The sequence below is a fragment of the Saccopteryx bilineata genome, chromosome 5 (assembly GCF_036850765.1).
Source record: "Saccopteryx bilineata isolate mSacBil1 chromosome 5, mSacBil1_pri_phased_curated, whole genome shotgun sequence".
In the NCBI taxonomy this organism is placed as follows: Eukaryota; Metazoa; Chordata; class Mammalia; order Chiroptera; family Emballonuridae; genus Saccopteryx; species Saccopteryx bilineata.
In genome coordinates, this window is record NC_089494.1 from 255,825,652 (window position 1) to 255,843,687 (window position 18,036).

Sequence of the window (18,036 nt, forward strand, 5' to 3'; positions counted from 1 at the left end):
CTCCACAAACTGCTTCTTTAAAAACAAGCAGTGGTGCCTACAGCTATCCAGCGCCTCTCTCTCTCCCTCTCTCTCTCTCCCTCCCTCCCTCCCTCCTTCCCTTCCTCCCTCTCCCTCTTTCCTTCCTTCCCTCCCTTCCTCCCTCGCACCCTCCCTCCTCTCCGAGCTCCTGCTCTCTCCCTCTCCAGTGCTCTCCCTCCCGCCCTCCCTCCCTCCCCCTCCCTCCTCCTCGCGGCTCCCGCTCCTCGCTCCTCTCTCGCTATAGAGGGCTCCGAGAGCACATCCTAGCCAGTGTGCTCAGCCTGCCTGCCTGCCTGCCTCTGTGTGTGAGCGCGTGTGCGTGCGTCTACTTTGTACCGCGAGGAACACAGCCCATGTGCTCTGCATGGACCTTACTGATACTCTGTTTAGCTTGATTGTCGACAAGCAGGCAAGATGTCCAGCACGCCACATGACCCCTTCTATTCTTCTCCTTTCGGCCCATTTTATAGGAGACATACACCCTACATGGTACAGCCAGAGTACCGAATCTACGAGATGAACAAGAGACTGCAGTCTCGCACAGAGGTAAGTACTTCAACCTTGGGTGTGTGTTTGTGGTTTTTTGTTTTTTTTTAAAAACTGTGCCTGGGCTTTTCCTGGGGCTGCCCGCTGGGTTCTGTGGGAAGTGTCCCACTACATACTATCACGTATGTGGAAATGAGCGCCAGGCTGGCCCCACGACTAGTTTGAAGGTTAGGTTTCCAGGCACAACAACTCTTGGAGCTGGGGACGGTTTCTGCTGGAATCTTGAAATAGACAACCCAGCACTTGACTCGCATGCTGGGTCCCCAGAAATGCTGCTGTCCCAGACCTCCGGGGTTTGCAGGCTGGGAGTTGGTCCCATGAGCCTGTGTCTTGAGATATAATTCCAAGGGATTTTGTAATCATTTGCATCTAGCAAATTAAAAAAAAAAAAATTAAACAAATCTCTGGGGAAGTCTGCTTTTGACTTGCATTTGCTTTCTTAAGTCATCAAAATTGAGAGGAGGGTGGCCGAGAGTAACCCCGGGCACTTTTCAGAACTAGCCCTGGGGGACACGTTTGTAGATTTCCTTGTGAAATTCAGAAACCAGTTGCTTGGGGCAGGGGGTTCTCCACTTTCTCCTATCCTATCTGGGAGTGTCTCCTAAGGGCTATACCTTCCTCTAGAGCTGGCTCAGCATTCAAGCCAGCTCGTGTTTCTGCATATTTGTGATTTTGTGCCTGAGAAAGGGAGCCCCAGCCTCCTGGGCCAGCAACTCTGAGAGCAGAGAGGAGAACAGGACTTTCAGAACTTTGTCAATGCGAAACTCCAGGCTGCCTCCTGCAATTTAAATATTTAATGCCAGCTGACTTTTTTCCTCTCTGCTGGCTCAGCTGCCAGGTCCTCTCCTGGGCTGTCCCTTTGCCTGCAAGTTGGGGCTTTGTGTTGAAGTATGGTGGGGAGGAGTTTGTTATAGGTGCACCAAAGTCACTTTAGGAAGTAGAGAGCTCTGGAAATTCACTCTTCTCTGGAAAGATCAAGTAATCGAAGGGTAGTTGGTAAAGAGCTCTTAGGGAAAAGCTTTGGTGGAATTTTAGAGTGAAGACAGACTCTCAGCCCTGGAAAGGGACACAGCTAAGGTTGTATGATATGCTAAAACACACTTGCTTGAATTGTCAACGGAGCCATGGAGAATTCATGACGTTTTCTGTGTTTAATACAGCTAGGAAGATGTGACCCGCTTTCTGATTGGCTAACTGCTGGACAAGGACTGATAGATAGATATCAGTATATATAGTTTTATATATATATAAATTATATATATATATATTTATATATTTATATAACTGTGTTGTCTTTATCGTTGCTATTTTCTTTATATGTTAATACCTCCACAGATATTCGAAGTAAATGGTGAGACTGTTGCTTGTCGCAAAAGTCAGTAGCTTTATACAAGTATAAACTGCTTTGCTTGGAGTGCTGAACTGTTAGCAGCAAATGACGTTTGTGTGAGTTGTGTGTGTAGTTGTGTGTTCCAGCTTGGATCTTTCATTCAGACCTTTGCAACTGTGTGCTGGAATCTTAAGTTCTTGCATAAATTACTGGTTGTTATAGCCTGCTTTCAGAATGAGGAGGAGAGAAAATGTCTTATATTTCATGCATGCATTAATTGCAATCTAAATCTAGGGTAAGAATTTCTTAGAAATATGACTAGTTAAAAAACAAAACAAAACTGGGAACCATTATGGCTCAATTCTTGGAGAGCAACAGGATTTAAAAACACCCGGTGTCCACTTTACATTTTGAAAGTTTTTGAGGAGTTGTGGGAAGAGGTGTTGCTCCCACCCTCCTTGGTTAGGAGGGCTGGTGAGTCTCTCTGATGTCTGTGTACCTTGTGCCCCTTAATTACCCCTCAGCCAGGGCCAGTCTGAGCTGGAAGACTCATCTGGGAGCTTCTCCATCCTGCAAGATGCATCCAGGTCCCCAGTTTTTCTTTAAAAATTTGAGAGAAAACCTTTGGAAAGTCCTCCATTCATCGTATGTTGCTTAAAAATGGCACATTATTACTTTTTTTTTTTTTTTTGAGATCTAAACTCAGGTATTCTTAACTTTTGGATTAGAGGGTATTCCTTTTAAAGATATATGATTAGAAAATTAAAAAACTTCTTCAAAACTCAAAAATAAGGAGAGGAAAGCTTGGTATGACAAATCTTAAAATTGTATGTAAACCTCTATGGCTGTGACACACACACACACACAAAAGACACAAGAACTCTTTTCTGGTGTGTTCTAGAGCCAATCCTGAACATCGCCCCTTTAACTAGGTCTTTCCTGTCATTAACCAAATAATTGCCTGGACACTTCTTTTTCTCTTTGCCAACCAGTAAATAATGTCATGAACCCAATATCATACATTTTTCTTTCTTATTTCATTTGAAAAGAAGGAGAGAATCATGTAATTGGTCTTAAGACACTTAAATATTCACATTTAATATTAAGGTTTGATCATGATTTATAATTGGAAAATATTTAGAAAAAAATAACTTTTCATATATAGTATGCCTTTTGATGATTCTTTATGACAAAGTTGTTCTGAACCAGAAAAGGATGGGTTGAGATAAAACACAGTAATACCCAGCAAGAGTGACCAGTGTAATTGCACACAAAATCGAAGAGATTGTTGAGCAGTTATTACTTTTAGAATTTAACCAATGTCCCCAACAATTTCAGGCCCAAGAGACTCAGCCTCTCTCTTCTCTCTCTCTCTCTCCTGGTTCTGGGTCATATATTACTGAGTATATGGCTCTTAACGCCACCCACACATGCACATCCCGGGTAATATTCTCAAACTTCCCATTCCTTTTTCAACATAGACTTGACTAGAAAGGAATGGTAGCTAATCATTTGGTTATAAACAGACTGTAAACAACTTTGTAGAGATTTCCTAGAACTTTCCTTCTTTATGGAAGGGATAGAAAGTATCCTGCTCACAAAAATTCGGGGATATTTAAAAATGAATATGAAGTGATTAAATATGACCTAATTTTTGTGAACAAGTATAATAAAGAACCTACCACTGACCCTCAGGGCATTCTATCATGGGGATTTATGCATTTCTTCCAATTAAGTGAAATCAAAGCCCTCCAGAAGCTCTGGGTAGTTTTAGTTTAAAGAGCATTAGAATGGGCGTTAGTCTTGTGTCTAATCTGTTTCTGTAGTTTACTAGCTGGTTGGTAAGGATCTAGGTTCCTCGTCTGCAAATTACCTGTAATGCCCCTTGAATTTATAAAATCAGGTACGACCAAAATCCTGGGTTTGGTTTTCTCTGGTATGAGCAAGTATTGTAAACTAGAGTAAAGAGTAGAGACATTATTTCTTTGCTCTTGGTATTTAGTTCAGAACCACAATGGTACTGAAATGAAATAGTATGGTAAGAGTGGAGGAAATATTGAAGACAGAGACCCCCCCCACTAGTCTTGTTCAAAGCTAGCCCTGCTCCCTTGGAGCAGGGAATTCCTGGGACAAGCTAGGTACTCAATAAATATTGTTTAACTAGTCCATCAATCAATGAATCAGTAGATCAAAAGGGAGAGTTGGAGACCTGTAGCATTGAAATTGGCACCTCTACCGAGAGACACAGTTCTGATGCCCTGGGTGCCCCAGAAGCTGGTTGGGGCAGCTGCTTCCCAGTAGCCTAGAAGTGCTCACCCCGCGCACTCTCCACATTTATTCTATCCTGAGATATATTCGATCCTTAATCTTTGTGGCAAAAGAAAGCAAATGTCTAAGAGGTTATAGAACCAGGTCTCTTTTTAAAGGACTAGAGATGCATTGCAAAACAAACAAAAATATGTCTTAAACGCTGTTGACTGTGCTGGTCAATAAAATTTCTTTGCAACACCAGAATCTCAGTGGAATTTCATAAAGATATGCTTGAGTATACCCCCTCCCAAATGAAATCAAGAGAAACTCTTTGAGATGTGTGTCACTGTTGGTCACTGTGATTCCCAGGCCGTGGGAAGGGGGTTTCATTTTCCGTTGTATGTGTATGTACCACCATGAACTGACCTGATGTCTTTCAAATTTCATGCATTTGAATGCCCTTACTGTCGCAAATGTATTTTGGAAGAGCAGAACAGCACAATTGTCGAGTTTGACGTTGCATACCGGGTACAAGTCAGAGTAGGAAAATATATTTGAACGACTTCAGAATTTGTTTTCTAAAAAGCTTGAAGAATAACAAAAAGTTCTTTTGTTTTCATTTCCTGTGCTATAGACGAAAATATAGGGAAAATATAAGACTCATCATAGGGACCTTCATTTTTCATGAAGGGATTTAACTAAGTTGGATTGTTAAAGAATTTTAAGAAACTTGATCAAGTAGAGTTATAAAAAATCCTTGCTGTTGTTGATAACCTTCCTATACCTTGTTTCCTCACTCAAATGACGAAAAACATCTCCACTTCAGTAAGGATGTTTTTGAGCATATTTTTTTTCATGTTGTCAGGATGCACATTTTACTAAAATACCACAAACATCAGGGGCGAGTGTGTTCCATTACGCATTTCTTCTGTTTTGAGATTTTTTTTTCTTTCATCAGCAGTACGCATCTCACTCCAAAAACTGATTACAACTGGAAGCAGCACACACAAGGGTTTTATTAGAATTACAGCTTTTAGTTCTACAGGGTTTAATATGAACGTTAGAAAGATTTGAAGACCTTGAAATTTAAATCTGCTGCCTTTCACCCCTTCTCAGCTCCACTCTCCGACTCCCTGGGGGAGGGGTGGGCGTGGGTGGGGGCTCCCAGTCTTTTCTTTCGCCTACATTTTTATATACTTCAGTCCCAGGGTTTCAAGTTGTAACATCATGTTTATTCATGGAACAGCTCAGTATCATTGATGTTCAGATGGAGTCTAGTTAAAATGAGATTAGGTACTTTGGATAGGTGGGGGGGATGAAAAATGCTTTGTGATAACTTGGAATTTATTTATTTTTTCCTAGAAATTTAGAAAGAAAAATGTGACTGTTACTCTGAGGCACATGAATGATTTTCAGTGTTAAACACAGAACTTTCCAAGTTTTCTGCAGGGGGTTGGGGGAGTGGGGGAGGGGGTTGGTGGTGGTAAGTAAGCTATTTTGAAAATGTTAAATGAAACCAAAAGTGCAGTTTTAAAAATGAGAACTTGCAAACTCTTATTTTTCAAGATCTCTACATGGCCTCAGAGAACAGGCTTCAGGACTCTTGTGCGGATTTTATTTTCCTTAGGTCCTTTTTTTTTCTTCCCATTTTCTTACTATGGGAACTGTTTTTAATTAAAAATTGCTGCAAACTAACTATTCGTAGGAGGCCACGGAGGGGGAAAATACCCTCTCCACTCACATTCAACACAGACTCTTATCTGCCGAAAATCAATGCACATTTAAATTTCTCCTCTTTCGGTGCATAAATAATGATATAGGGTATAAAACAGTATGCATTTTTTATGCATTTAGCTTTTTGTTTGGGTTTCAGAAATAAATTAATTTAAAGTGTATGGAGAACAGGGCTATAAATCTCCGTTTATTACATTTGTCCCATTAACTCATTTTTCACAAGGAACATGGAATACCCCTTTCTGAACAAGCAAACAAAACAAAACAAAATCCTCAAACATTCAACTTTATACACCGTCAAGAGCAAGATTCATAAACTTACTTATCTGGATTGGATTGGTGGGTCTTAAAATATAATTGATCTGGGAATACAATCTCTTTCTGAAAGTGTCAGACAGCAGAGCTTTAAAAATATCCTCCTGACGTAGATATTACATGTACCTTCATTATTTTCTGACTATTTTCTTTCCTTCTTTCCCCCTTCCTTCCTTCCTTCCTTCCTTCCTTCCTTCCTTCCTTCCTTCCTTCCTTCCTTCCTTCCTTCCTTCCTTCCTCTCTCTTTCATTTTTTCTTCCTTTCTTTCTCTCTCTCTCCCTTCCTCGCTCCCTTCCCTTTCCCTCCCTCCCTCCCTCCCTCCCTTCCTTCCTTCCTTTCTCTTCTCTTCTCTCTTCTCTCCCTCTTTCCTTCCCTCTCTCCCTCCCTCCCTCTTTCCTTACTTCCCTTCCTCCTTCTTTCCTTCTTTGTCTCTCTCTTTTCCTTTTTTTTATTAGTTTGATCCTAGTGTCTTTTTAAAATTTAATTCTAGTACCATGCATCTGAATATATGCAACAATTAACATTTAAAACAAAATCCTGTCATTCTTCAAGAATTCTCATACTTCTGGTAATGACAATACCAGAGTGTGAAGATACAAAGATGATTAAGACATTTCTGTCATCCAGAAGCTTACAGTTTGGTAATGAAAGGACACATACAAACCAACTCTTACAGTGAGTTTGCTATGGTAGATGCATACACACTGTATGTAGTATGGGTGTATACATGTATTGAAAGGTACGCACACTTCTGAAAGGAAGTCATGGTGATAATAACTTGCATCTATGGAGTGTTTAGCATTTGTTGGGTCATGGTGCTAAGTGCTTTCTTTAGGTCAATTCAGGTAACCCTCATAATCACCTCATGAGATAGGTACTGTTAACATCCATTTTTACTGATGAGGAAACAGAGTTAAGTAAATTGTCCAAGGTCACATTGATGGTGGTTCAGTTTGAGAGGTGGTGCTGTTAGCTACCTGCTGTAGCATCCCTCTTGAGATAAGCAATAAAAACTAAGATTCTAGTTTTACTTGTGGAAATTTATTAGGTAAATACATTCCTTTTTTCCCAGTACAGGTTGACTTGGGCAGAGGCTGGAAAGTTGACCCTGTTCAGGGCCAACGTGTTTAGACTATTTGTCTCTCAAATGCCTACTTTTAAAAAGAACCATGTATAATTTCAAAGGACGGAGCCAGAGATGGAACATATATCGTGTTTATTGAAAAAAAAAAAGGACCAAAATTATACTTGCTATTGAAGAATGAATATCTTTAATATTCCTTCAAGTGGCATTATTTGAAAAATCACTGGAATATTATGCATAGTCATCTAAAAGTTTAATTATTTTACTTAAAAAAATGCTTAGATTTTCATTCAGTGCTTGACTCTTCTCAGGTGTGCTCTGTAGAAGATGGTCCTTTAATCATTTTAAACAGTAGTGGGAGGACGATGAAAACGATTTCATTTTTGGTAGTGCCACCTCCCACCGCAATGTGCGAGCAGATTAAATTATAACTTGGCACCGTGTTGTCTTCCTTTGCAGGTAATGAATTGGGAGTTTTAGAGAAAATAGAGGCACAGAGGGAAAAGGATTCCCGATACCTTTTGGCTCTCACTGTCTTGGTGTGGTCCTCTCCTAAGAGGTGTCTCTGTATTTCTTTGTGGAGGGTGATGTTTCCTTTCCACCCTGCAGTAGCTACCTGTGAGGCCATTGACTATAAATGCCTGCCAATGAGGAGATCAAACGAAGCTCTTCATTTGTGTCAGCCCCAAGCCCCAGAAGCATGCTTGCTACTTCTCCTGTAACAGACAAGGAGAGGGAGGCTCAGGGAGGCGGACCGAGTCTGGGTGTGGACACCTCGGACACCCGCAGTGGCTGGGTCTTCTCACTCGTCCTCTCCTTGTTCTCTCCCAAGACAAGCTAAAGGCTACCCACGCCACGGAGGGGGCCCCGACAGCCCACCCTGACCTCTTTTTACTTCCACTTTGATCAGCCTAATTTGAAGTTTTAGTTTTCTAATTAAAAACAGAATACTTGTAGTTGAAGATTTGGCAGAACCCTCTGCAGAAGAGGGTCTCTCCTGTTGTGGTGACGTCACAGCCCCATCCCGTCCTCCTGTTCAGGGTGGTCTCCTACTTGTGTCCCTCTTTCCACCCTCTGTCCCCCACAAGCAGCCAAGGTGGCGCTTTTGAACACAGGTCAGATCATGTTTTTCTCCAGCTTCCCGTCAGACCTAGATTAAGGCTCCAAACTCTTGGCTCTCGCTTTAGGGCTGTTTCTGGGCTTCTTCCTGATGGCCCAGTTACCTCCTTCCTGCCACATTTCACCAGACTCCAGGGGCTGGTTTTGGACCCATTAACTCGCCAAGCTCACTGACATCTCAGCACCTTTGTCTCGACGCCTTTGCCCTTGGTGGTAGAACGCATGCACGGATTCCTCCATCATAACCCCTAGAAGTATGCAGCTCTAGACTGCATTAGAATTTGGCCTGGTGTTGGCTTTAGTGGCAGGTAATCAAACATCTCAAAGAAAGTAATGGCAGCGAGGCTGTTCCAGCGCTTAGACGTTTCTCTAGGGATCAGCATAAGCGTCCCCTTCCTTGACCACCTCAGTTAAAATTAGCCCCGCCCACTCACTTTCTATCACGTACCCTGATAATTTCCTTCATACAGATTATAGCCAGCTCCTACTTTCTGGCTTGTCATTTATTTCTTAAGTGTCTACTTGTCTTCCATAGAAAGTTAGTGAGTGAAGACTGAGACCTCTTTTGTCTAGTTCAGGTGGTCTCCCCATAACCCATAGTCGATACGCAAACTATATCTATTAAATAACGCAAATTACGCTATGTTAGCACTATGCAGACTGACAGTGGAAGTCGCCTGGAGTCTTACCAACAATTCCCTGCACTTGCAGTTGGAAAAGATCTGTGACCCTGGCAGCCGGTGAGCGTTCTAGAGTGCTGAGCCCGACCCGCCGGAGAAGGGAGGCTGACAAGGAGCATGAGCCGTGCAGGAAGTATGGACCTGGGGATGTTGCCCTCTGCATGTTGGGAACCTGCTGGGAACCTCTGAGTTCTGATTAAAAATCTGCGTCCTTATTCTAATGTTTTTCCTCGTTTGAGATTTCCAGCATGCCTCCCTCTTTGGCTCCATCTACCTGGGGGCCCATAGCCGTAAAGTATGATAAGAACCATGATAATACCTTACAGTTCCTGGAGCACTTTGCATTTTAGGAAAGTGCTTTCCAGGACCGTTAATTAGCTTATTTGAAGTGATTTGTACAACAAAATGCGGGAAGTGATATTAGTACATGATGTTGTGGTCTCTAATAACCTTGTGTTTGCTAAGTGAATGGCGGCGGCGGTGGTGGTGGTGTGTGTGTGTGTGTGTGTGTGCGTGTGTGCGTGTGTGGGAGAGAGAAAGAGAGAGTGGGAGAGAGGTGGGGGAAGGAGAGAGAGGTATGCCCACTTCGATCAGATTGTGTTTTTGTATGTACTTGTACAGGTCCTGGTTGGGAAATTAGCACAAATTTTTCCCACCAGTGTTTTGTTCCTTTTGGCGTAAAAAGAGTGACCTGCCTGGAATGTAATGATCTGAACTGAAGTATGACTTAGTGTAAGTCAAAATCTGAATCCAAGCTTTGGCTTTGCCTCTTGGTTGCTGTGTGATGTCAGGAAAGTTCCTTAACTTTTCTGTGCCTTCATCTTCTTAGCCCAGGTTTCAGCTGGGGAGTGTGTTGCCTCGGCCTTCGTTCAGGGACACGCCGGGTACGTAGCACGTGCTCCGTCCGTGCTGCTGACGTCGCCATGCTGAGTGTGCTCTCCTCGTTCTCCGTTGTAGCAGCAAATGAGGAGTATAAACGTTGCAAAAATTTCCTAGATTTCCTGAAAAGTCTTTAAAAATATCTTTACCCGGCCTGCAGTATATTCAGTTGAATAAAGAGAACTTGCAATGGCGTGTTGGAGGACTTGTGGGTAACCTCAGAGCAGAGAACAATGCCCTGAGATTCCCACCTTCATATAGTTGTAGTGACACAGTTACCATCTACCGTCTTGTGGCCATGATCTCCCCCGAAGTCCGGGTTACAATGATCTCTCTTTGACATAATTATGAAGAATTGACCAACATTATGGGGCACATGAACTCCATTTTGGGGAGGAAAAGCTATATTCAGGGTTTGCCCCATGTAAGAACTCAGTGGAGACAACAGAATGTGAAAATGTTCTCCTCACTGGTGCCTTCCACGGGCCGTCTCAGTGGGGACCCCAGGGCGGGGGACTGAACAGCACACACCTGCTGGCCCTGACTGGCCATTTGGTCCAAGTAGACGCACTTCTTAATATGCAACCTGGCACGGACTTCTCCGAGAGAGCTGTGTCAGCACTGGCCGGAAGCCGGAAAGACCCCCTGCGCGTCTGGACTGATAAAAGTCCTGCCAGTTGATTCGCTGTGACACCTGGTGGCTTACTCTTTAGCACAGAGAAAATGCATGCGGGTAGAACAGGTGACGTGGCATCTCCCCGGCCAGAGGAATCAGGCGGATGGGGAGTGAAGCCACCTGCCTCGAATGTGCTGATCTGTCCTCCTGATTTCAGTGTAGGGCCTCCTCGGTTCCTCACATTGAATTCTTTAAATTACACAACCTTCCTACACTGAATTTCATCGACCAGATCATCGGAGGTTTTTATTTTGAGTTCTACATTAATAATATTTTTAATTAACCTTTCTAGAGCACTACCTTACATAGCTTAAACATTAAACTGTTTGCACTCACACACACACACACATACACACACATGCACACACATTCTTTTTTCTTTTTTTTTCCAAGAGGGAAATGCTTGCTAAATTTTGCTTCTTGATATAGGTCATGAGGATTTTGGACTCATGATCTTAGGACTCATGAGGATTTTGTCTTGCGACCGAAAACTGGTGTAGACTAAAGCGAAAATAAAACTGAGCTAATAAACAAGGCTGACCGTTTGGCAGTGCACACACACACAGAACTCTTCCTGTGTCTTGTAATTTTAGCCTTGAGGACCCTGCCGTTGTCTGAAATTTCTTGCTTGAAATGGAAGTTAAGCAGTTTTTCGGGCATACCACCTGCTTTTGAAAGGTTCTGACAGAGAACATTTGATGGAGCCTACCATTCCCACACTAGCTGACTCCTGGAATTTTGGGGCTGGAATAGACATGTGAGATCATCCAGCCCAAGCCCCTGACTTTTGGAAGTACGGAAATCAGACGCAGCGGGCTTACCTGGACTACGCAGCGTGCCGATATAGACGTGGTCTCAGGCTTTCTATATCATAGTGCCACTGCCAAGGTAATAACCAGGAACCACCAGATTAACACTCTTGCCAACCCCTAATTTCTACTTCAACCCTACAAAAACGTCTGTGTTTCAAACCCCTTTCTCCATTTTCAGTTTGTCAGTTGGCCTCAGATGCCATCACTTTTTTAGCATCATGCCATTGGTGTTGAAAAACACATCACTAACCTTTTTTATTTTCCAAATTATGATTGCTTTCCTTGTCTATTTGTTTTACATAAAGTTGCATATGCTCTAAATGGATTTCTGATGTTTAAAGCATGGTACCTTTTCAATATGAAGTGTTTGTAAAATACAACAATGAACAGAGAGGTAAACACAAACTGTCTTTAGTTCTATGCAAACAAACTGCTGTTAACATTTTAGTGTGCAAATCTAAGCATACAAAGACACACATCAACACTGCCATGTTTAGGGACTTATTGGACATCCTTTTGACCAGCTCTTTTTAACTAAAATCATGAGTATTTCATTGTGTTCTCAAAATATAATTTTGAGTTGCTTGAGTTATTTACACACATGCTTATATTTTAAAAATTAACAGCGGATGAAACCAATAGTTTGGGATATAGCATGTTAATTTATGACACCATCTGAAGGACATATCTTTAATTCAAAGGGAAAAGCGATATCTCATAAAGGGGCTATGTCCTGAGTTGTATACAATGTTATCTTATTTTTCTCACTGGATCGAAGAGATCATTGGGGTCAGGTACTACCTTATCTATGTTTGTATCCTTAGTGACAATTGACGTTCTCTAGGGCCCACAGTAGTCTTTTTTGTTGTTGTTGAAGGCACATTTCATGGTGGCAGCCATTTTGTAACTAAATTCTGAGTGATCACTGTTTTTACAGGGTGGTGTGCACGTGATGAATAAGCCTCACACCCGGATGATTGCACAGTGTAGGCATGGGGAGCAATAAGACTGCCACCCACCACAGCATTTGCACTAAATGGTTCCCTTCCAGAGTCATGCAGACTTATTTTCTCTACTTACTATCTGCATGAGCTTGGGTGAGTTAATTTACCCCTGTGTGCCTAGGCTGCCCTCGTCGGTAATGCACAGATGAGGACAGCATCTGTATCTTCGGGTTAGGACTGAGTGAGATAATTCTTATGAAGTGATTAGCATAGCGCCTACACCCTATAAATGTTAATTATCACGTTTACGGCTTACCTGTTGAGTGGAGGTTGGACATCTACCATATGTGGTATTACTGGTCTAGAAGTGAAGAAGGTGGTATCCCTGCCTTGAAATAGCTTAGTGAGAGCACACAGCAAAGATTTGTAAGACAGAGGGCCTTGAGGGATGAGAGGGGGCGTGCAGTTTGAGAAGGGTGGTGTGTTGTTGGCAGAAGGAATGGCACCTGCAAAGACACTGAGCCGTGAAAGGGGCGATTCGCTTGAGGAAGGGCGAGGATGTTGGTGTGGCCCGGGCTTGGGGAGTGGGGTGGATGTTGGAGAGCGTGTTCATGTGTCCCGCGGGGTTGAGGGGTGGTAGGAGATGAACCTGGTGCGGAAGTCGGGACCAGACTGTGAAGGCTGTGGTCCTCATCCTGTGAAGACCACTGAACTATAGCATGGTGAGTACATCCGGGGCCCTGGCCTGATGAGTTCACTTCTCAGTGCCTTGGTCTCCTTGGTCCCCTCATCTGGAAATGATACAACAGAGGTCCTCACTTCATAGGGTTGTTTTAGGGAATTTAATGACGTAAGTCCTGTAAAGCCCTTCAATCAGCACCTGGTCCAGGGTCGTAGTTCAGTCAACATCGGCTTCTACTGTTGGCAAAGGGACCTGATGAAGGGTGTTTGTTTGTTTCTTTGCCTGAGCACGGAAAATCCTTGGTCTGCGTTTGAGCGAGACCAGCATGGTCCCTGTGGAGGCTGGACTGGCGGTCAGTGTTGGAGCACATTTGTCTGCAAAGAGGCGGGCCTCGGTGGATGGGGAGACGCACAGAGGAAAAATTACACACGCTTACAGGCCGACTGAGCTATTTTTAGCCTAGAATTTATGAAGCAAGGGATGGATTTTCATGGCATTTTTTTTTTTAGCCAATGCAAAATTACTTGCAAGGCTATGTAAGTTGCCCAGGGGCATGTTATTTGCCCAGTAGGTGTGGTCCATGAAACTTCTGGTGGCCATTTTGGAGGATGGATCCACAGGCTGTGCTGGGCTGTGGCCTGTGGAGAAAAGTCCCTTAGCTTGCAGCCAGCCTGGCACAAGGACCCCACAGTGACGCAGCAGTGCATCCTGTGAAAAGGCCGAGTGGGAAAAGAGGAGATGGGGGGGGGTGAAATCTCACCCCGTGTAGAGTGAATCTCTTGAGCCTCAGTTTCCATGATGGGAACAACAATCTATCCACACCAGCGGGACATCTTAAATAGTAAACACTGCCAAGTGTGGGTAGCTCTTCCCTCCCCTGGGGGACCCTTCAGGTCAGATCGCCATCGCCGGCCCGCAGGCATGGATTCATTTTTAGCGATGTTTCCTGAACTCTTCTCACACCTTCCTCCCTCCCTGAACTTGAGCCTGTGGCCGTGGCCCAATCTTTCCCTTTCCTGAGCCCGTTTCCTCTTCTGAGGGCTCTGGGTCAGACGAGATAGGAACTGGTCTCTTTCATCGACCCCAGAGCCTCCGATTCCCGTTAGGGGGACTGTTTGTTTCTCTTGTAATCTACACATTAGAACATAAAATCAAGGTATATCCCAAGTTGTCGACCGGCTCCGTGCAGCCTCCTTCTCTTTCTCTCCCTCCTTCTTGGGCGACGGGAACTTGCTGAGTCACAGCAACTTGCTTTGACACAAAAAGTGGCTGGAGCCAGAGCACCACCCCTGGCCTCCGAAGCTCTGTGCACCATTGTCTTAAAACCTGCGCATGCAAGAAGGCCGGATTGTTTTTTCCTGGCATCATAAAAGAACCTCAAAACGCACATGCAGGATGTGCTAAAATTACAGAGTTCAGGGGCTCCTCCGTATGGTCCAGTTTCTTTTTCCTTTCTTTCTTTTTTAAAAAAAAGGTTAAAATGTAATTGAACCAAGCCTAGTAAATAAGTTTGAAGTGTCAGGTTATTCCGAAAAGACTGTTCATGCCTGTTGGCTAAGTGCATTAATCTGCTTTGAAATGATCACTTGTGTGTACTATTTTAAAAAACTGCTTTGCTGGGATGGTGATTTTAATGGATTTCCACCCCCACCCCCACCCAGACTCAAAACTTAGCATTTGTCTATTGAACGAAAGGCTGTATTTGAAACAAATAAACATTAAAACATACTTTATTATATTTCCAGGTGTTTGTCTAAAAAGAAAATATGTCAAGACATTTATAGTTAGAAACTGAAATCTCTGCCTTAATTCACTGCATTGTAGCTCTGAGGAGCCCAACCGTATGTAATACTACCGGGTCTCCGGAGAGCTCCCTGAAGGGTTACCAGATACTGTTGGTATAATGAGAGAACGGGGGAGGGGGGAGAGAACGGATGGGGAATGGTTTCCAGTCCTAATTCTCTATTTCCTGTGATTTTTTTTTTAATGGAGGCTGGAGAAAAGGGAGTGAAGAAAGAACTCTGCTGTTATTTTTATGATGGCTTTGAGCTTAAAACCATTTAAGAGGTAGCATTCACGATAGCACCCTGTGGTGACCAGGATGGGATTGCAGTGGCTCGTTCACCCCTCAGTCGCTTGCTGAGATTTTTGGAGGTGCTTAGTGATGGAGGGCTACAAGAGAGCCCTGCCCTCAGAAGGCTCTCAGCCTCGAGGGGAACACAGCCTCGTGGCAAAGGGTGACAGTGCCCTGATGGGCAGGCCTGGCCTGTTGATTGACTGCATGGAGGACGGGTGTCACCGCAGCAGAGACTGTGGTATTGAGACACACACGTGCAAACGCACACACACGTGCTCACATACACACATGCGCACTATCGCAACTCTAAGTTGCTTATGTTGTAGAGTAAATTCTGACCTGGATATTCCTAGTATTTTTAATCTAGGGCACTGCTAACTTTTTGATGACACTGCATATCTGGTGATCTTTATAGCAATTAAGCTGCTTAAATATCCCAAGCCAGAGAACTAAAGCCATGCAGCAATAATGTCTTGGTTATGGCTGCCAACAGGTCCTTCAGCCTATTGTCATCTACACCCTGGGTGAGGGAGAAAGAGAAAAGGCTACTCCTCTGAGCCTGCTTAAAAACCAAGACGTGGCAAAAATAATCCTTCTTCCTCCTGGGCCATGGAGAATTGCTTGAATACGGGGTAGAAAATTTTATGCTTACCTGGGAACGGAATGGTAATTTTTGTGAAACTTATAGATTGTTACTTAGTGAATCTTATTTTTTTAATTTATTTTTATTTTTTTTTTCTGAAGCTGGAAACGGGGAGAGACAGTCAGACAGACTCCCGCATGCGCCTGACCGGGATCCACCCGGCACGCCCACCAGGGGGCGACGCTCTGCCCACCAGGGGGCGATGCTCTGCCCCTCCGGGGCATTGCTCCGTCACAACCAGAGCCACTCCAGCATCCGGGGCAGAGGCCAAGGAGCCATCCCCAGCGCCCGGGCCATCCCCACTCCAATGGAGCCTCGCTGTGGGAGGGGAAGAGAGAGACAGAGAGGAAAGAGAGGGGGAGGGGTGGAGAGGCAGATGGGTGCTTCTCCTGTGTGTCCTGGCCAGGAATCGAACCCGGGACTTCCGCACACCAGGCCGATGCTCTACAACTGAGCCAACCGGCCAGGGCCTAGATTGTTACTTAGTGAATCTTAAAAAAATAAAAATAAAAAAATCCCTCTTCCTACAACTATGGTATATAGCTAGGTGATATTGAGAGAAGTTTTGGAAGAAAACACATCACGCAAAGCCTTGAATAGTTAGAAATCCATAAAACCGGAGGCCGGGGACTGGAGAAGGACAACCGCAGCATCGCAAAAATTCCAGAGCAGAAACAAAGGTGATCACCCTGCACGTCTGCTGTCGGCTGCGTGCCAGCGTCACAGGCCTGTGCCGTAGACATCGCTGTCTCAGTGAAGCCACGCACCAGTGCGGTAAGCAGTACTCTTATCTTCACTTTTCAGATGAGGAAACTGAGGCTGAGAGAGGCTTGGCAGTTCACCCAGGTTGAACCTGAGTATGCCCAAGTCCAGAGCTGATTTTTGCATTTCGATTCTACTCAGTCTCCAGACAGTGCCCCATTGTACAGCTGGAGAGATGGAGGCCCAGGGAGGTTCAACCAGGCCTTGGGCCATGTTGTAAGGGCCGACTGAAGCCTTATCATTGGATGAAGACTTGATCTTCGGCTCCTCAATGAGAACCAGTGTGTGTACACTCAGAATCCACTGTGAGCATCACACTCTACCGTGGCCTTCTTGAGCTCAAGCGACCAGGCCTGGCTCATCTTTGTATGAGCAACAGAGAACACAGGGCCAGGAACAGAAGAGATGCTCTAGATGTTTCTTGAATGAAGAGTATGAGAAAACTAGTAGGTCCAGAAGCTTAAACTGACTTAACTGTAAGCTCCACACTACAGAAGACAGCACCCTGTCGCTCTTCCCAGGCACGGCAGCCCCATAGGACATACTTATGTGCATTGGTGAAAGGCATTCTGGCTGGGTGAGCCTACAGGCCTTTTGTGCAAAGGGAAGGCTTTCTGGTCTTCCTGGCAGACACTGGCCTCGAAGGGCTTGGCAAAGAGCTCTGGATTTCAGCCTTCTTCTCCTATTCCCTTGGCCAGCTGCCTTTTTGCAGTGTGGAAACTACCCAATTGTACAAGGAGGGCTGTTTTTATTTAATTTACTCATCCAGAGCCTAACAAAAGACCTGGAATTTGATTGATATTCACTGAACGCCAATTGAACACACGAGGAATAAATTGTCTTCTGCCATTAGAATACAATGAATACGATAGAGTGTTTGGGCCAGGTGTTGAGGGGCCGGTTGGGATTGAGTGGGTTCTACAGGGGGTTAGAGGACTTAGCTTTGTTGGGAAAAATAAGAGGGGCATCTGGTTGAAGGAAACGAAGGCCTGAGATGCCTTCAAGCACCCAGGTCTGGGGCAGGGAGAGGATGTGGTTGGCTGACCTCTGCTCAAAGAAGTCTGCAGGTATGAAGAGAGTTGCATACCTGAAGGAGGCAGCGTTCTCATTGTATTCTACGCTCGGGCCCTACGCCCATGGAATACAACGTAAATGGGATTTCATAGAGTTGTTAAATTGGCCTTCTAGTTCTTGGGGAGACAGTTCCTTCTCTCCTCCCGTGATGTTAGTCAGAGTTCCCCAGAGAAGTGGAACCAATAAAAGATTTATGTATCTAGGAAGAGACTTATTAGAAGGTACTGGTTCACATAATTATAGAGGTGGGGAAGTCCCATGATCTGTGGTCTGCAAGCTGGAAACCCAGGAAAGCTGGTGGGGTTTGAAGGCATGAGAGCCATGGGCTGAATTCTAGTCCCCAGGAGAAGATCAATGTCCCAGTTCAGCAGTCAGGCAGGAAAAGTCAGTTTAACTTTCCTCATCTTT

The 18,036-nt window shown here is 44.3% G+C and overlaps 1 protein-coding gene across 10 annotated transcripts in view; it reads left to right on the top strand.

The window, feature by feature from the left end:
* The first annotated feature begins 243 nt into the window (after positions 1-243).
* Positions 244-18,036, top strand: part of LDB2 (LIM domain binding 2) — a 350,225-nt gene continuing 332,432 nt past the window's right edge. For 7 of the 10 annotated variants that reach the window (XM_066280916.1, XM_066280918.1, XM_066280921.1 and 4 more), the window contains exon 1: positions 244-567. In XM_066280916.1, coding sequence (XP_066137013.1) covers positions 436-567 — 132 coding nt within the window. In that variant the 5' untranslated portion in view covers positions 244-435. The remainder of the gene's footprint in view (positions 568-18,036) is intronic. The other 3 variants (XM_066280913.1, XM_066280915.1, XM_066280914.1) reach the window with 1 other exon arrangement.